Source organism: Octopus sinensis, linkage group LG7 (genome assembly GCF_006345805.1).
Source record: "Octopus sinensis linkage group LG7, ASM634580v1, whole genome shotgun sequence".
Taxonomy (NCBI): Eukaryota; Metazoa; Mollusca; class Cephalopoda; order Octopoda; family Octopodidae; genus Octopus; species Octopus sinensis.
This window is the reverse complement of record NC_043003.1, coordinates 12,653,462-12,670,437: the sequence shown is the minus strand read 5'-3', so window position 1 is coordinate 12,670,437 and position 16,976 is coordinate 12,653,462. Positions and strand designations below refer to the sequence as shown.

The following is a 16,976-nucleotide window of genomic DNA, read 5'->3' as shown; positions in this document are numbered from 1 at the left end:
ACAGAGGGATTTTTAATTGCAGCACAAGACCAAAGCCTCCCCACCAGAAATTACCAAAAACATGTAATGAAACGAAATATTACAAGTAACTGCAGAATATGTGGAGATGGACAAGAAACAATAAATCATATTATCTCTAGCTGCCCAGTCCTGGCTAAGAAGGAATATATTCACAGACATGATAGAGTTGGAACCTACATACATTGGAAGCTATGCCAACATTATGGAATAACAACAGAAAAAAGATGGTATAGGCACACACCAGAAAAGGTCACAGAAAACGAGAAAGCAACCATACTCTGGGATATGCCGATACACACAGATAGAGAAATTAAGGCCAACAGACCAGATATAGTTGTCAGAGATCATGAAGAAAAAAAATGCTTTCTAATTGATGTATCAATACCGGCAGATGACAACGTGTCTCTAAAAGAAATGGAGAAACTCTCATAGAGGTAACTAGAATGTGGAACCTGAAAACAGAAACAATTCCTATCATAGTAGGTGCATTAGGCATGATAAAAAAATATTCAGACAAATACATAACAAAAACACCAGGACTTACAAACACATATAACATACAGAAAATTGCCACTACTAGGCACTGCACACATCCTACGCAGAACACTTTCCATACAATAACCATCAGAGCATCACAACAAATCACAGCACATACCCAAGGCACACAGAGCTGCGCTCGGTAGTGAAGTGAAAGCACGCTATAAAAATAAAACTACTGAATAATAATAATAATAATAAATAATAATAATAATAATAATAATAATAATAATAATATAATAATAATAAAAGAAAAAGAACTAGACCCAGCGGAGAGCTACAAGTACCTAGGGGTAATTGAAGGGAACGGAATAAGGCATTCAGAGATGAAGGAAAGGATCAGGAGAGAATGCTATCGAAGAGTGAGAGCAATACTCAAGACAGAGTTGAATGCAAGAAACAGGATCGAAGCGATCAATGCATTAGCCATACCAGTCGTGACTTACAGTTTCAATATTGTTAACTGGTCAATTACTGAAATATGTCAGCTCGACAGAAAAATAAGGAAACTGTTGACAATGCATAGAATGCACCACCCTAAGGCAGATACAGAACGACTCTATCTGCCAAGAAAAGAGGGAGGCCGTGGTCTTTTGCAACTGGCAATAACAATGAAGATTACTACAATTGGCCTAGACACCTACCTGAAAAACTCTGAGGACTGGATGTTAAAACTTGTCTCAAAACATGAAAACAAGAAAGCATCATAATCAGTCACAAAACAGGCAAAGGAATATCTAAGTGAATTCCGAATACAACCAATTTCGGAATTAGAGATAGACATACAAGAAACAAGCACAGAAAAAGCTAGTCGCATGAAATCCCGTGCCAAAACTGCGGCCTTAGATATTCTGAATAATAAATGGCAAGAAAAACCTCTCTATGGCAAATACCCAAAGAGAGCGAATAATGCAGATATCGACAAAGCCCTGACACATCAATGGCTAATGGCCTCTGGCTTAAAATCTGAAACAGAGGGGTTTATCATAGCAGCTCAAGATCAATGCCTACCAACAAGAAACTACCAGGCCAACATATTAAAGAATGGCAGTAGCCCAACATGTCGTGTATGCCGACAACAAAATGAAACCATTGCAGTCTTCTAGCGCCTACAGAGTACCTCAATAGGCATGATAGAGCTTCACAATATATTCACTGGGTAATTTGCAAACACCTGGATTTGCCCCATGAAAAAAACTGGTGGGAACACAATCCACCTCCAGTGCTTGAAAATGACCACATCTCACTCCTCTGGAACTTCACCATTCAAACTGACAGGAAGATAGATGCAAATAGGCCAGACATTATATTGAAAGACTTCAGACAAAGAACATGCCTCCTCATTGATATGACTGTCCCAATCGATATAAACGTATCTGTCAAGACCTACCTAAAACTGAGCAAATATAAAGATCTTGAAATAGAAAGCAGCAAAATGTGGAAGCTGAAGACTAAAACAATACCTGTTTTCATAGGTGCCCTGGGAATGATAGCGAAAGGGACTGATTGCTACCTAACTCAGATACCAGGAAACCCCAAAATGGCAGAAATTCAAAAGATAGTGCTCATGGGAACTGCTCATATCCTACGCAAAATACTCTCTATGTAATCCCAAGGTTTAAAACAAACTTATTTATTTTTTATTTTTTTATTTTTATGTATTAGACAGTCACTAGTACAACCCCCCCCCCCCCAATATATGGCACAGAACTTCCAACCTGTTGTCTCTTGAGGTCTCTGGGTGAGACTTGGAGCCAACTTGTACAAACATAAAGCAAAAGTCAAACATAGAATAATAATAATAATAATAATAATAATAATAATAATAATAATAATAATAATAATAATAATATAATAATAATAATAATAATAATAATAATATTAATAATAATAATAATATAATAATAATAATAATAATAATAATAATAATAATAATAATAATAATGGACGGGCCTGACAGCATACGGAAGAAGTTTAGGGACAGTAGAAATCAGAAAGGGCATCTTCCAAGGAGACTGCCTATCCCCACTGATCTATGTACTGTGCTTGATACCACTAACACTGATTCTGAGGAAAGCAAAAGCTGGGTATGTATTCAAAAGCCGCCATCGCTTTATATATATATATATATATATTATATATATATACCGGAGTAAACACATAAATGTGAAACAAGATGGAAAAAAGAGTACTCAAATACCAGGGGTAGAGTAATATGCTTTATTTAAAAGCAGCAGAATGTCTGCTGCTTTTAAATAAAGTATATATATATATATATATATATATACGAGAAAGAAGCAACAAGAATGGATTGGTTTTTAGTACAATTGTTTCATACAAAGACAGGCTTTATTACAAGTCGCAAAAATTGCAGCAGATAAAAGTGTCCCGTACTCATCAGCTAAAATACATTTGAGTTCTCTAGACATCTTAGTGGGTGAGGTTATACTCATGAAATATTGGAGATAGTTCCATTAGATAGTTCCATTATATCTGCCTCTAATGGAACTATCTCCAATATTTCATGAGTATAACCTCACCCACTAAGATGTCTAGAGAACTCAAATGTATTTTAGCTGATGAGTACGGGACACTTTTATCTGCTGCAATTTTTGCAACTTGTAATAAAGCCTGTCTTTGTATGAAACAATTGTACTAAAAACCAATCCATTCTTGTTGCTTCTTTCTCGTTTATAATCACCCCACATTACTGTATGGATAACACCATATAGTTTTTCTGGTGCATCTAAGTTAAGTACCACATTCAAGTAAATTCATTGGAAGTTACTTGAATCTTAATTGCTTTGATTATATATATATATATATATATATATATATATATATATATATATATATATATACATATGAGAGGGATGACCACTACGTGGACATCCATTATGATAGAAGTAGATCCGCTATGGTCTTACCACTAAGAAAGGAATGTTCTCACGAAAATTTAGCAAACGCCAGAACGTAAGCGAGCAAGATATTTGCGCCAAAACGAAGACTTGAAAGATAACCCCATGTGTAATTGGTAGAAATATATACATGTTCAATCTCACGCGAACGTCACGTGTATAGTTCTGCAAATTATATTTGCAATGACGATCATACTGAGGAGCTACGGACAATTACATAGATAATTTGCGTAAGTGTTAATAGCGAAATTAGTTTATGACTAATCTATATTTTGTATCTTTTCATTTGTCTTTCTCGCTTACGTTCTGGCGTTTGCTAAATTTTCTTGAGAACATTCCTTTCTTAGTGGTAAGACCATAGCGGATCTACGTCTAGCATAATGGATGTCCACGTAGTGGTCATCTTTCTTATATGTATGTAATATAATTTTTCTGAATCTTCAGATTTTAATATGCTAAACCACTGGTTTTAAATTGATATTAATCAAATTAATATTCAATTTTTCACCCTGTACAAATAGACAGACACCGACCCAATACATGGGCGATAGCATCACTTCGATATGGCATTGGAATCATAAACAAACAAAAGAAAGAACAGAAGAATATGGATACGAAGACATGGAAACTATTGATAGTGCACGGAGCATTCCATCCCAAGAGTGACACCGATAAGTTGCACTTGTCCAGGAGAAAGGGTGGGAGAGGTCTGATCAGTTGCCAGGATTGTGTTGAAGCAGAGGGTAGTACGTAAAAAATGTCGATCATACCTTTGTTTGAGTAGAAAATATTTATCAAGTAACGTAAGGAAGGTCTAACGTATGCTGGTCTTAGCATTAAGGGAGAAAGGGATATAAACCAGATCATAGAGCAGAGGTACTAGCTTTTCAGTGAGTTATGGTTGGGTATACAAATAATCTTCTACTTTGACCTGCTTGTTGTTATAACAGAGGACTACCTGTCGAAACTCCTTCTGTTCACCCCTTAACTAGGTGGAACAAGCAAGACCCGGCGTAACCCTTCCGTTACCGTATTTATTTTGAGATGCTCTGTGTTTCTTTCAATTAATTTTAAATATTACAAAGACTTTAGTCAAATAACTTAGTTATCATTAAGCTGGTGTTAGGAATATAAATTGGGACTAAGGTTTGGTGGAAGCTTTTAATTCAAAACTTATGAAAAACAAGACATTTGTATTACAGAGCCAGAAGCGGTTTCAGCCAGGTCAGTATTGAAAGGGTTAGTGTCTGTGAGCTTTTCATTTGTCTGTTTTGATTGGGATTTCAAAATTGAAGTTTCCTATGGTAAGGGAAATAACTCTTCGATTCCCCACCATGAGTTACCGTCTTTGACTCACAAAAGCATGAGACATAATCTATCTAGGGCGAAGACAAGAAATTATGCTTAATGATTGAAATCAGTTGCCCAATTGATGCCAACGTAATGTTAAGGTATGTGAAAAAGAAAACATCTATGCTGAAATGATGAGAAAGCAGCGATGACTCTATCTGAAATATATCTTCTGGTGTGTCTGGGGAGAGTCATTTTCTTTTTGTGCCTTATAATGTAACACACCCACCGGTAAAATTTCCTGGTGATTGTATTACATTATAAGGCACAAAAAGAAAATTACTCTCCCCAGACACAACAGAATATGCTTCAACACACGAACTCATATAAAGAATCTTGCAAACCAAATCCAAAAACGAAATATATCTTCTAGTTTCTATCAATAATTATTGAAGTACTTCGTTGCATCACTAACTACCCCAGAACCAATCCCGACAAACTAGGGTTTACAAAAGCTTACAGAACACCCCTAATCAGAATATCACAGCTACCAGCTGTTCAAAGGGATAGTAAAAAAATGTAAACGATTCAAGAAGTTTAGTATGTGCAATGATATTCATATCTGCAGCCATGTGTTCGTGTATACATATATGCCTGCATATATACATCCATCTAGAGATGTCCCAAAATTCAGTCGCATACTTATGACTGCAGCTTTCTGCCAGGAGATGTTGTTAGATATTGACCATCTTTCGTTGGACGTTTCGGTTCCAAAATATCAGATCCTTCAGTTGCTGAATCGGCAAAGATGGTCAGACACTGTTCATCTTTCCCTGGCTCTCATCTCATCCTTCTACCCGCTGTCCCCAAATCACCAATAGAATCTTTTCCGCTGTCCCCTCCCAACCAACAAGCAGCTGTTTTCATCTCCTTTTCTGCTACTCTCAAAGCTGTCAGCATCTTCCTCCACAGACCGTGACGGGATACTCCTGCAGCCAACCTTAACTGGACATAACCAGACCTGTCAATCTTTTTCCCTTCGTTATTAAACCAGGTCCTGGTCTAACAATGTAAAAGAAAAAAAATGGCTGATCTGCTTTCCTCTCCAAAGCCGATTCGCATTCATTTTCCTATGAGATCGTCTGATTAATAGAATTACCTTCTTTCATCTCTTGGGATCATAGTCGTACGGTGCGAGAGAACGAGGAAAATGGTTGGACAGCCTGCGGAAAGTGAAGTTTCCTTCTCAGATCAACCCTTATTTCTTACAATATTGTTGCCTGCAGAAGGATCGTCTTAGTCTTTTTGGTGGAGGTTAGTTCTACCCCCATTCCCTGTTGACGTGAACAGGGTGATCTCATATTGGTCCGGCACTTTTCTCATCTCTCATGTTTCAAGAAGTCAGCCAATAATCTGAGGCCCTTGTCATGGCAACATCTGTATCTCCACTCACTAAGTGCTATCTTGCGTCCTGTCAGTGTACAACAATATGCCTCTCTCTCTCTCACACACACACACACCATAAAAATCAACACTGTGGGCTTCTCCCAGAACCTCCATCTGTGCAGACTTTTATTTTTGAGATCTTCTAATCGCCACAGTAAAGTTCAGGCCACGTGATCTTTCGCCTTAGATGTCACTTTGCGCCTCACTTCAGCTTGGATCACCTCCCTCTTTTGATTTAAGTCTACCTTCCTCCATTGATGAAGTGCACAGTTTCAAGTCCTTGACTCACCTCGCGCTCCATACCTGCGCCGACGACTTCGTGAAGGACCGAACTGAATGCATTAACCAAGTCGAGCCATACAACTGTTGGGTGACCCTTCCATGGACTCTTGGATTGTTTGACTAAGTCCACCTATAGTCTTCTAAACACCCAGAGAAGTCTGGAATGTCAATCTCCTGGAATAGATGCATCAATATGCTTGTCCTTCAGCATCGGCTTGTGGTTAAGTTGCTCGCTTTGCAACTACGTGGTTTCAGGTTCAATCTCACTGCGCAGCACCTAGGGCAAGTGTCTTCTACTGTGATCTCGGACCAACCAATGCCTTGAGTGAATTTGATAAATGGAAACTGTGTAGAATCTCGTCATACATACATAGATTGACACATACATACATAACATACATACACACACACACTCTCGTATATGTATGGTGTTGGTGTTTGTCCCCACCATCACTTGACAACTGCTATTGTTTTGTTAGCGTCTGCCTAAGTTAGCGGTTCGGCAAAAGAGACCGATAAAGTACCATACTTTAAAAAATAATAAAAAAATACTGGGGTCGATTTTCTCGACTAAAACTCTTGAAAGCAACACACCAGCGTGGCCTCAGTCAGTAAAAGACAAAAAATAATGAACGCTGTCATATTTTGGTGGGAACTAAGAAGATCTTGTCTTCGATATCCCGCAGACATGGCTTGGAACAGGCTAATCTCAGATGAATTTTCTTCCTTTCGTAATGAAAGAACCTTCAAATCTTTTCCAGGATAACGGGATGTTGTGTTTTGCCTCTGTGTGCTCGTAGCCCGTGTCTGTCCAAGAGTTTTAGTCAAACATATCGACCCGCCGTATCTAGTTGTTTTATCAACTAGAGTACTTATTGAATAAGCGCGTAAGTGGCTGAATACTCCGCAGATACGTGTACTTTTAAATGTAAGTCTCAGTCAGTGTGACATAGTGTATAAGGCTGAACTTTTTCATGAAATTATGGGTACAAACCATTCAATGAACTTCCTCAGTTTCCCTCAGAACGCTTAAATAAGCTTGAAGTATTTACCCATGTATTATCGAACCCGGATCCTCGTGAGTTCGATGTGAACTTCTTAACCATTCGACCATACTGCGTCCACTTATTTCCTTTTAGTGACTTTTATCAACACAGATTGCTGAATCGTTCAGGTTTAGGGTAAGGGAGATAACTCCGTTATACTATACACACACACAAAATAGACGACCATATTGGTTTTATATTTCCTCGTAGTTTTCCTTCATCCAAACATCTTTTCATTATACGTGTGAGAATCGAGAGGGTAGAGTCAACAGGCAGCTCCTCGATGGGGAGCAACGGTAGCAACTGTGATTACACATTCCGGCTGGATTCCCAAACGTCACCAACTGACGTCTCCCTCTGGGTTTCCTACTCGGATTGGTTTGGCTTCAAGAATCCGTCTCGCCACTCTTTCCTGTGGCTTTCTAATCAAAGGTCCGCAGTATTGGAGCTGTGACTTACTCTTTTACTTGTTTCAGTCATTTGACTGTGGCCATGCTGGAGCACCGACTTTATAGTCGAGCAAATCGACCCCAGGACTTATTCTTTGTAAGCCTAGTACTAATTCTATCGGTGTCTTTTGCCGAACAGCTAAATTATGGGGACGTAAACACAGCAGCATCGGTTATCAAGCGATGTTGGGGGGCGGGGACAAACACACACGCATATATATATATATATATATATATATATATATATATATACGACGAGCTTCTTTCAGTTTCCGTCTACCAAATCCACTCACAAGGCTTTGGTCGGCCCGAGACTATAGTAGAAGACATTTGCCCAAGTTGCCACGCAGCGGGACTGAACCCGGAACCATGTGGTTCGCAAGCAAGCTACTTACCACACAGCCACTCATACGCCTGGAATTAATGTGGAACGCTTCGCGTATTTGCGTGTCATCCTTGCACAGGGGCTATGCTAATCTTCTCTGTATCGTTCCAATTTTAGTATATGTATCGCCATAGCTAAATTGTTCATTTAGGGAAACATTTATATGCTGTAAGAGCTGAAGCAGTATTGTAATTGTTCCAGGCCCCTTCCACCGCGACACCAGAGCTGCCCGGGGCCCACTCAACGATGTAGGCGACAAAACTTCCACATAACAAAACCAGCTTCGTTCAGTCATATGCAATTCAGTGAGATCTTTTCGGTTTGAACGGCAGTTTTTTCTAGCGGTGTCATATGAAATTGTCACCCTTAATTATGTCCCTAGTATCGATCTATTGCATTTCAATCTGTTTTAGGGTTAGGGGTGGGGGAAGGGTATCTTTTTTTCTTCACAAATGTAAATAAACCCAATCTGTTTCTTAAACGAGGGACATATTCATACGGCACAGAATGTTTTCACCTCAATAGACGTCATTGATTGGTTGAAATTGCAGAAATTGAAGAAAAAAAAAAACAAATATCTTACAAACTATAGAATTTTCTCAATAAAGCCAAGAGAAAAAGATGTTTTATAAACACATTCTACCAGTATACGAAGTTTTAAAATGTTTAGTTATGTGGAAATTATTTTAAAAAACTGCCGTTCAAACCGAAAAGATCCATTCAGTGTTTTTACCACCCTTAAATGCTCAATCTTGTTGCACCACACGTCCTCTCCCTTGCACCAAATGTGGCGCCTTACTTTTAGAGCGGCTTTTGATAATTTTTCTGGCAGCATCTTGTCTCCCTTCGCATCGAGAGAAGCAAACTCCCTAACAAACTCCCTAAAATCTCTCTACAGGAAGGCATATTGCTTCCCTTCCATTGTTTTTATAGACGTTCAACCAACTCATTGTATTTTCTGGCACAACTACAAACAATGCTGAGATATTCTGTCAATGGGTAAAGAAGCCATTCAAAAAAATAATTAGTAGTCAAAATAAAATGAGACGATCCCGTTAAGATTGTTGTCTATATAAACATTGGTTTGGTTTTTAAACAATAACAGGATTACAAAACCATATCAATAATAGTTGTCCATAAGTAACGACAGAATTATGTCCCTTTATTCTTCCCCACCCTCCCCGCACTAAAAAAAAAACCCTCTTACCATGCGTTGATTCTTAAATTCTACTGCATCCGTTTATTCATGATGTATGGGGTTTGGTTAGATTTGTGCCCAACATATCAAAATAAATATCAATGGAAATTGTAGTCACAACAACTGTGCCGGTGGCACATAAAAAGCACCATCTGAACGTGGCCGATGCAAGCGCCGCCTTGACTGGCTTCTGTGCCGGTGGAACATGACCTGCTGTGCTTGAGGAGACCTATTGAGTCAAGTACATCAACATCAAAATGAATATCAAATGGGAACTGTAGTCATGATACCTGTGCTGGTGGCACATAAAAAGCACCATCCGAACGTGGCTGATGCAAGCGCCGCCTTGACTGGCTTCTGTGCCGGTGGAACGTAAAAAGCATCCACTACACTCACGGAGTGGTTGGCATTAGGAAGGGCATCCAGATGTAGAAATTCTGCCAGATCAGATTGGAGCTTGGTGCAGTCTCCATGGCTTACCAGACCCCGGTCGAACCATTCAACCCATGCTAGCACGGAAAGCGGACGTTAAACGATGATGATGATATCACCACTTATCTCAATCGTTTAACATCCCAACTCTAGGACTGAGTATCCTGAAGAAGACTGGTCTTACCATGTTCCATGGACAGGTCTCAATCTCACTATTATGCACCACAAACGCACACAAACACTTGATTCTTGCTTCAAACATTGTCTTTGACGGGGGGGGGGGGAACTGTTACTAACAAAGATAACAAAAACCAGTTCAGAACTCCTATAACCTCAACCAATATAGCAGGGGTTGAGGATCAGAGGCCATATGAACACCTCCATACAAAACTAAATATTGGGTTGTCCGGAAAGTTCTTGCCGATTTCTAAAGGAAAGAAAAAGGTCAATAAATACTTGCCATTACATTTTTAATCAGCCAAATATGAACCATTTTGTTGCACAATGCGTCTCCATCTTTCCTTTAACTTGAAAATACCCTCTTCCCAGAATTGAGGTGGTTTCGTGGCAAAGAATTCATCAAGGTATTTTTTTACGTCATCCAAGGAATTGAAATTTTTACCATTAAGACTATTCTGCAGAGATCTGAATAAGTGGAAATCCGAAAAAGCAATATCTGGTGAATATGGTGGTTGGGGTAACACATCCCAGCCGAGCTGCAGCAATTTTTGTCTGGTTCCCAAAACACCAAGTGCCGAAAATGAATTTTCTTATCTTCTGTTTTAAAGGGTTACAGAATTAACACAGGTTATAGGAACATAAACCTTCTTCCAGGAAAAGATAGCTTGAACTGAGCCTTAAATGGAGGTGTAGTCAAATCCTATTTTATGGACTCAACCATGTTCTAAAATAAGTCGAAAGGTAAGCTACTATAAATCGGCACGAACTTTCTGGACAACCCAATACTTCAATGCACTCTTCATTCATGGATTACATGATCCCCAAACAGGTCACTCACCTGTAAGTTGGCCTCCTCAGTAAACACATGGCCACATAATACAAGGACAGGGTCAAGTATTTTATTTAGATCCCCCTTCTACACTCTCAGAGTGGTTGGCATTAGGAAGGGCATCCAGCTGTAGAAACTTTGCCAGATCAGATTGGAGCCTGGTGCAGCCTTTTGGCTCACCAGTCCTCAATCAAACCGTCCAACCCACGCCAGCATGGAAAGCAGATGTTAAACAACGATGATGATGATGAATTACAGTCAAAGGCGGCTCAGTTTAATCCTTTAGCAGTCAGATTACTCTGTCAAATTTAATGTTAATTTACCCAAATTATTTTCAACAAATCATTTATGATCTCATAGCTTTGAGATTTTGATGTTATTGTCTACTTTTTGCATGACATTGTAGGACAGGTGTGAAAAGCTGAATCTGACCATTTTGAACATTTTGGCCAAATATGTCTGATTTAAATGCTAAAAAGTTCAACCAGTTATTAGAATTCCTGAAACTGCTACCAAGACTGAGCATTCTACACTCACAAATACTCTCTCTCTAATGGTCAGTCCACATGAGTCTCAAAGGAGCATAGGAATGGTTTTCCAGTTTCTCTGATGTACATATTATATTCACAAATTTTTGCCAGTTGAGTGGCTGGCAGCCATGTGAAATGAAGTACTTTGCTCAAAAAACACATCACCCAACCCTCTCCCATAATACACACACAATATGACAGAAGGGGTCAGTTGATTGCAACCCCCACTACACTCTTGGAGTGGTTGGTGTTAGGAAGGACTCATTTTTATTCTATCAGCCCCAGAAGAATAAAAGACAAAGTTCACCATAGTCTGATCTGAACTCAGAGCCACTTCAGAAATCATCATCATCATTTTTATGTCCACTTTCCATGCTGTCATGAGTTAGGAGGGTTTCTCCAATCTGAGTCAGTTCTTAATTTGCTGTTACAGCCCTTCTTGGAACTTCTTTTGTCGATAGAAAACATGAGTAAATAAAATAGAACAAAACAAGAAAGTATTTATAAAACTAAATGAATAGTTTATATAAATTATGAAAGAAAAAAACAACAGATACCTGTAATATACTCGGTGTCAATGCAGGAAATTATTATTATTATGAAAATGTAAGCAAAAATAGATGATATGAAAGATGACCGGTGTTTAGGCGTGTGTATGTGTGCATAAACATGCACATGTATATGTAGATGTGTATGTTTGAGTGTTGGTCGACCAGAGAGATGTCACCAAATGTAACCGGGAGTATATGTGGTCACAGTAGCAGGGTGTTGTAAATAAAACAAGGCATTGACCAAGTCATGTTTAACATTTTATGATTTAAAAGAACTGAAAATGTTCATAAATAATAATAAATAATTCCAAAAGGAAACTGAAATTGTTCCCTGGGTTCCGTACAAATGAGAGAATTTAGCAGAGTATCTATCAACAGTCCATCACAGATGTTGCCAAAATGTCATCTAATGTCAACATCCTCCCTTACTAGTAGTGGTAGTGGTGGTGGTGGTGGTGGTTAGATTTGGGAAACTAAGCGAAACTTGGCATGTAGTGGGACTGGGATAACATGAAAGAATTTTTTGCGTATAAGGACGCCCTTTTTGACAGGTTCATAGAGAGGACTATCAGGGAATGGATCAAGGTACTCGTGGGATATCATCACTTTGCCATCACATAACGCCACTAACGTTTTGTCTCGCAGCAAACCAACCTGAAGGAAACAGGAAAAAAAAAAAAAATGAATCATTTAAACAAGGCAAACAAATGGATATTTGAAGATCTTTAAACATGAAACAGATTTTTACATTACTGTAAAAGGAATAGACTTAATCAGTCAGCCATTTAACAGCACCACCTAGCCTCTGCATTTATCTGGTTGAGGCCATACTGGTGCAAGCAACTGGACCCAATCTCAAGAGTCTAAAGATAATATTCTCTCTTCCTCCCATCAATCTTTCAGGTTCTGGAAAATGACACAGGAATTGCCCTTTCTCCATCAATGACTTAGGCTCCATAAGGAGCCTAGGCCATTGATGACTTTCTCTGCTGTTCTTGACTCAGCAGTCTTCCCACATCCTTTCTGGCTGGATCCCAGCTTTTTCAGCTCTACCTCAATTTCTCGCTTCCAGCTATTTTCAGACCATCAGCTCTTACCCGTTCCCTTTGCTGGTTCAAAGTCAGGGTCTGATATGTAATACAGATTTTGTACTCTCTTCAGACTTTACATTTTCCCAAGGAAAGGCCTTCTTCTCTCAGGTCTTGGTGGTTTTTGTCATCAATGCTTCAGTAATTTGCTTTTCACTATGTAGGGGTGTTGGTCCTAAGCAAACCCCTTCTTTACATCTGGGCAGGGGTAGTCCCTATTAGTCTGACCTCTTTCCTTAGACCTGACCAGCATGAGAGATCTTACCAGGTGCTTGCACTCTTGTGGTATAGCTCTCAGGATCATTAAGGCACACAAGCTACAACATCACAACAAAAACTGGACCTTGTGGTCGTCCCCAAAGCTACAGGGTAAAATAAATAAAACAAAGACAAGAACAAAAAATATATCTGATGAACTAGCTGAAATAGGATTTCTATAAAGGATCACTGGAGTAACATCGCCTAAAAGGACTGCAAAGCTTAAAAATCAGGGAATCTCTCCAGGCTGATACAGTACTTTTTTGCACTGAGAAAAAGTCACAGCTCCAGTACTATGGACATGTGGAAAGGATCACAACACAGGTTCTTCAAGCAAAGCCAAGAGGCAGGAGACCTATGGGAAGACCAAGTGTGAAATGTTTGGACAATATCCATTATTTCTGTTGGTCAGACTTGGGAACCGAGCAGGGAAGTTTAATGACAGAACCCAAGGAGAGCCCAGAGAACTCTATCCCCAAAAACCCACCCAGGAATAGTGGGCAACAAAGACGGATGGATGACAAGCTTTCTGGTAAGGTGCAGGTATGGCTGTGTGACTGAGAAGCTTGCTTTGCAACCATATGGTTTCAGGTTCAGTCCCACTGTATGGTACCCAGGGCAAATGTCTTCAACAATAGCCCCAGGCCCGCTAGTGCCATGTGAGTGGATTTGGTAGATGGAAACTGTGTAGAAGCCCATCGTATATATGTTTGTCCCCACAAGTTCACCCTGTTATGCAGCCTAACAACCTGCATTGATTTATGTCCCTGTAACTTAGCGGTTTGGCAAAAAAAGACCAATAGTATAAGTAGGAGACTTTAAAAAAATAGACACAGTTTGACTAAACCCTTCAAGATGGTGCTCCAGCATGGCCACAGCCTAATGACTGAAACAAGTCATCATCATCATCACTGAACGTCTGTTTTCCATGCTGGCATGGGTTGGATGGTCTGTTAGAAGCTGGCCAGCTGAGGAGCTGCACCAAGTTCCAACTGTCTGTTTTGGCAAGGTTTCTATGGCTGGATGCTCTTCCGAATGCCAACCACTTTACAGAGTGTACTGGGCGCCTTTCACGTGACACAAGTACTGGTGCTTTTTACAGGGAACCAACCCGGGTGCTGAAAATATAAAAGAAGAACCAAGTGATAGACTGGAAAAAAGATCTGTTACTTACATTCTCTCCTGGATAATATCTCAGTCCAAGCTGGGTAAAAATGACTTCGCCTTTATGGATGAATGAACCTTCTTTTTTCTTCAATCCCCTGCTTTTGCCAGGTGTACTGCCAACTTTGTTCCTTGTGTTGCTTCCTGCCTTCTTTGAAGCCCATCTGACAGCAATGCTATCAGACAAACCTGGTTAACATCAATGTGGGAAAATTAAATCAATTTTAGTGTCATCCAATTTTGAAACAACAAAATTAATCATCATCATCATCATTTAGCATCCAATTTTCCATGCTTGCATGGGTAGGATGGAATTTGTTGAGGAATATTTTCTACAAACGGATGCTCTTCCTTTTACCAACCCTTACCTGGTAACTTTTTTCCCCCCATGACTGGACACGGTTTCATGAAAGATTGTAAAGGAAGGACATCACTTGCCATCAAGACAAGGAGACACCAACTTACAACCACACACACACACTCATACATATACATACAAAGGGCTTCTCTCACTTTCCCTCTACGCATGGCATCAAGTAAAAGTCACCCAGTATATGCTGTAAAGTGGTTGGCATTCGGATGGGGACCCAGCCATAGAAACCAAGCTAAGCAGTCTATGGAATCTGGTGTGGCTCTTGGCTTTGCCAGTTTCTGTCAAGCTGTCCAACCCATGCCAGCATGGAAAATGGACATTAAATGATGATGGTGAAGAAAGGCGTTCCAGACTTTCTTATCTTTTTTTTTTTTTTTACTTAAAGTACTAGATTATCAAATGCGTTCAACTTTTTCAACAAATAAAGTGTGATCTAATGAAGTTTAGACTACTATTTCTAGCATGTAATAGCTCCCACATTAGCTCATCTGAGTTTTTGGTTACGATTCAAGAGACTTTTGTGGTTAGTAATTGAAATTATGATTTGCTCCTTTAGGTGTGCCCAACCTGACATTGTCTCCTCATAATGTCTCGAAATTTTACAGAGATACAGAGATTAGATGGTATATATTAGGGTTGGAGTGGAATTTGTTAAGGAAAACTCTTCCGTTGGGGCGGGAAAGAGTTTCAGATAAATCATACACCTGAATTTGTTTCCTCATAACTTTCTGAGACATGGATACTTTTTAACAAAGTTTTTAACAAATACGCTTCAGATTGTGGAGTCACACAACTCGACTGTTTCCTCATACTTGATGAGATACACTCGGCATAATCGGGTACTATTTAAGAAGAGTGCGCAGCTAGTCATGACTAGTCGATCCTTACTTTGTTTTAAAAAAATTACTTACTTTGTGTAAAAAAATTATTTATTTTGTGTTTTATTTACTTTGCTAGGTAGTCGTTGTAGGATCGACTAGTCACGACTAGCTAGCGCGGGTACGCGAGTGAGCGCACCAGGACCACTCTTCTTAAACAGTACCGCACAATCGCAATCTATACCATCTGAAAAGTATTTATATAAATTTTTATTAAAAAGTATTCAGTTTCCAGTGAGTTACGGGGAAACAAAGTCGGTGGGGCACGTTTCTGTAGTTATGCCTTTACTTTCTTGTTATTGATATTAAATTGTATTGAAGGTCAGTCAAACAGTTTACATAAAAGTATATTAAAATTAAGATTGAACAATCATTCACATTTAAATATCTCAATTAATTTACTGTCAAAATATGTTTGTTTTTTTTTATCTCAGCAACAAAAGTAAATTAAAAATTGAAACCGATTTCGTCCTTGACAAGAATTTCATAATTAAAAGTCTAAGACTGGTTCCAATAATTAGATGAGAAATTAAAAAGCAGCTTACAGATATGTTGTAGCTCAACACTGTGTCTATGATTTAATACAACATATGATAGTGACACCCTGAAAACAAAGCAATAGCTAATAGAATCGATAAAACTCACCAATTTGTCTTGAAACTCCCGTCATTAAACGAGAAAAACCTAAAAGGTTGGCCATCTTGAATGAGGGCCAGTAACTCTAACCAGAAGCGGTGTCGATAGAAAATGTTTCCCCTTGAAACAAATCCACTCGATTTAAATCTTCAGTTGGAAATGTTTGTGTTAGATTTCCATTGTACAAAAATAACCAAATTCAACTGATTTAAAATTATATAGAGATGGAAATGGAAATATTATTACAAAATAGAGGTATTCATCAAAGCATATGAATGTATTGAATTAAAGATTTTCTTATAAATTACTTTAATAGTCAAAACTATTGAAAAGGTTGCAAGACGCAACGAAAATTTTAGGAAAATAAAAATAATAAAAAAGTGGAAATTTTATTGGTGAGTGTGTTAAATAATAAGGCACAAAAAGAAAATTACTCTCCCCAGACACAACAGAATATGCTTCAACACACGAACTCATAAAGAATC

General features: G+C 38.8%; 1 protein-coding gene and 1 non-coding gene across 2 annotated transcripts; both read right to left on the bottom strand.

Moving 5' to 3' along the window:
* Window positions 1-8,408: 8,408 nt before the first annotated feature.
* Window positions 8,409-8,512, bottom strand: LOC115214582. The gene has a single exon (XR_003881920.1). It is a non-coding gene; the product is annotated as a U6 spliceosomal RNA (small nuclear RNA).
* Window positions 8,513-12,103: 3,591 nt separating this feature from the next.
* Window positions 12,104-16,631, bottom strand: LOC115214128 (50S ribosomal protein L27). The gene is made up of 3 exons (XM_029783190.2): window positions 16,501-16,631; window positions 14,615-14,793; window positions 12,104-12,748 (listed from the first exon to the last, which is right to left on the bottom strand). The coding sequence occupies exons 1-3, from the start codon at window positions 16,553-16,555 to the stop codon at window positions 12,554-12,556; spliced, it is 429 nt and encodes a 142-aa protein (XP_029639050.1). The 5' UTR covers window positions 16,556-16,631; the 3' UTR covers window positions 12,104-12,553.
* Window positions 16,632-16,976: the final 345 nt, after the last annotated feature.

Coding starts and splice junctions, on each gene's coding strand:
- LOC115214128 (XM_029783190.2), bottom strand. CDS start 16,555: ATGGCCAACCTTTTAGGTTTTTCTCGTTTAATGACGGGAGTTTCAAGA. Junction 14,794..16,500: donor GGGAGTTTCAAGACAAATTG/GTGAGTTTTATC, acceptor GATGTTAACCAG/GTTTGTCTGATAGCATTGCT. Junction 12,749..14,614: donor GATATTATCCAGGAGAGAAT/GTAAGTAACAGA, acceptor TGTTTCCTTCAG/GTTGGTTTGCTGCGAGACAA.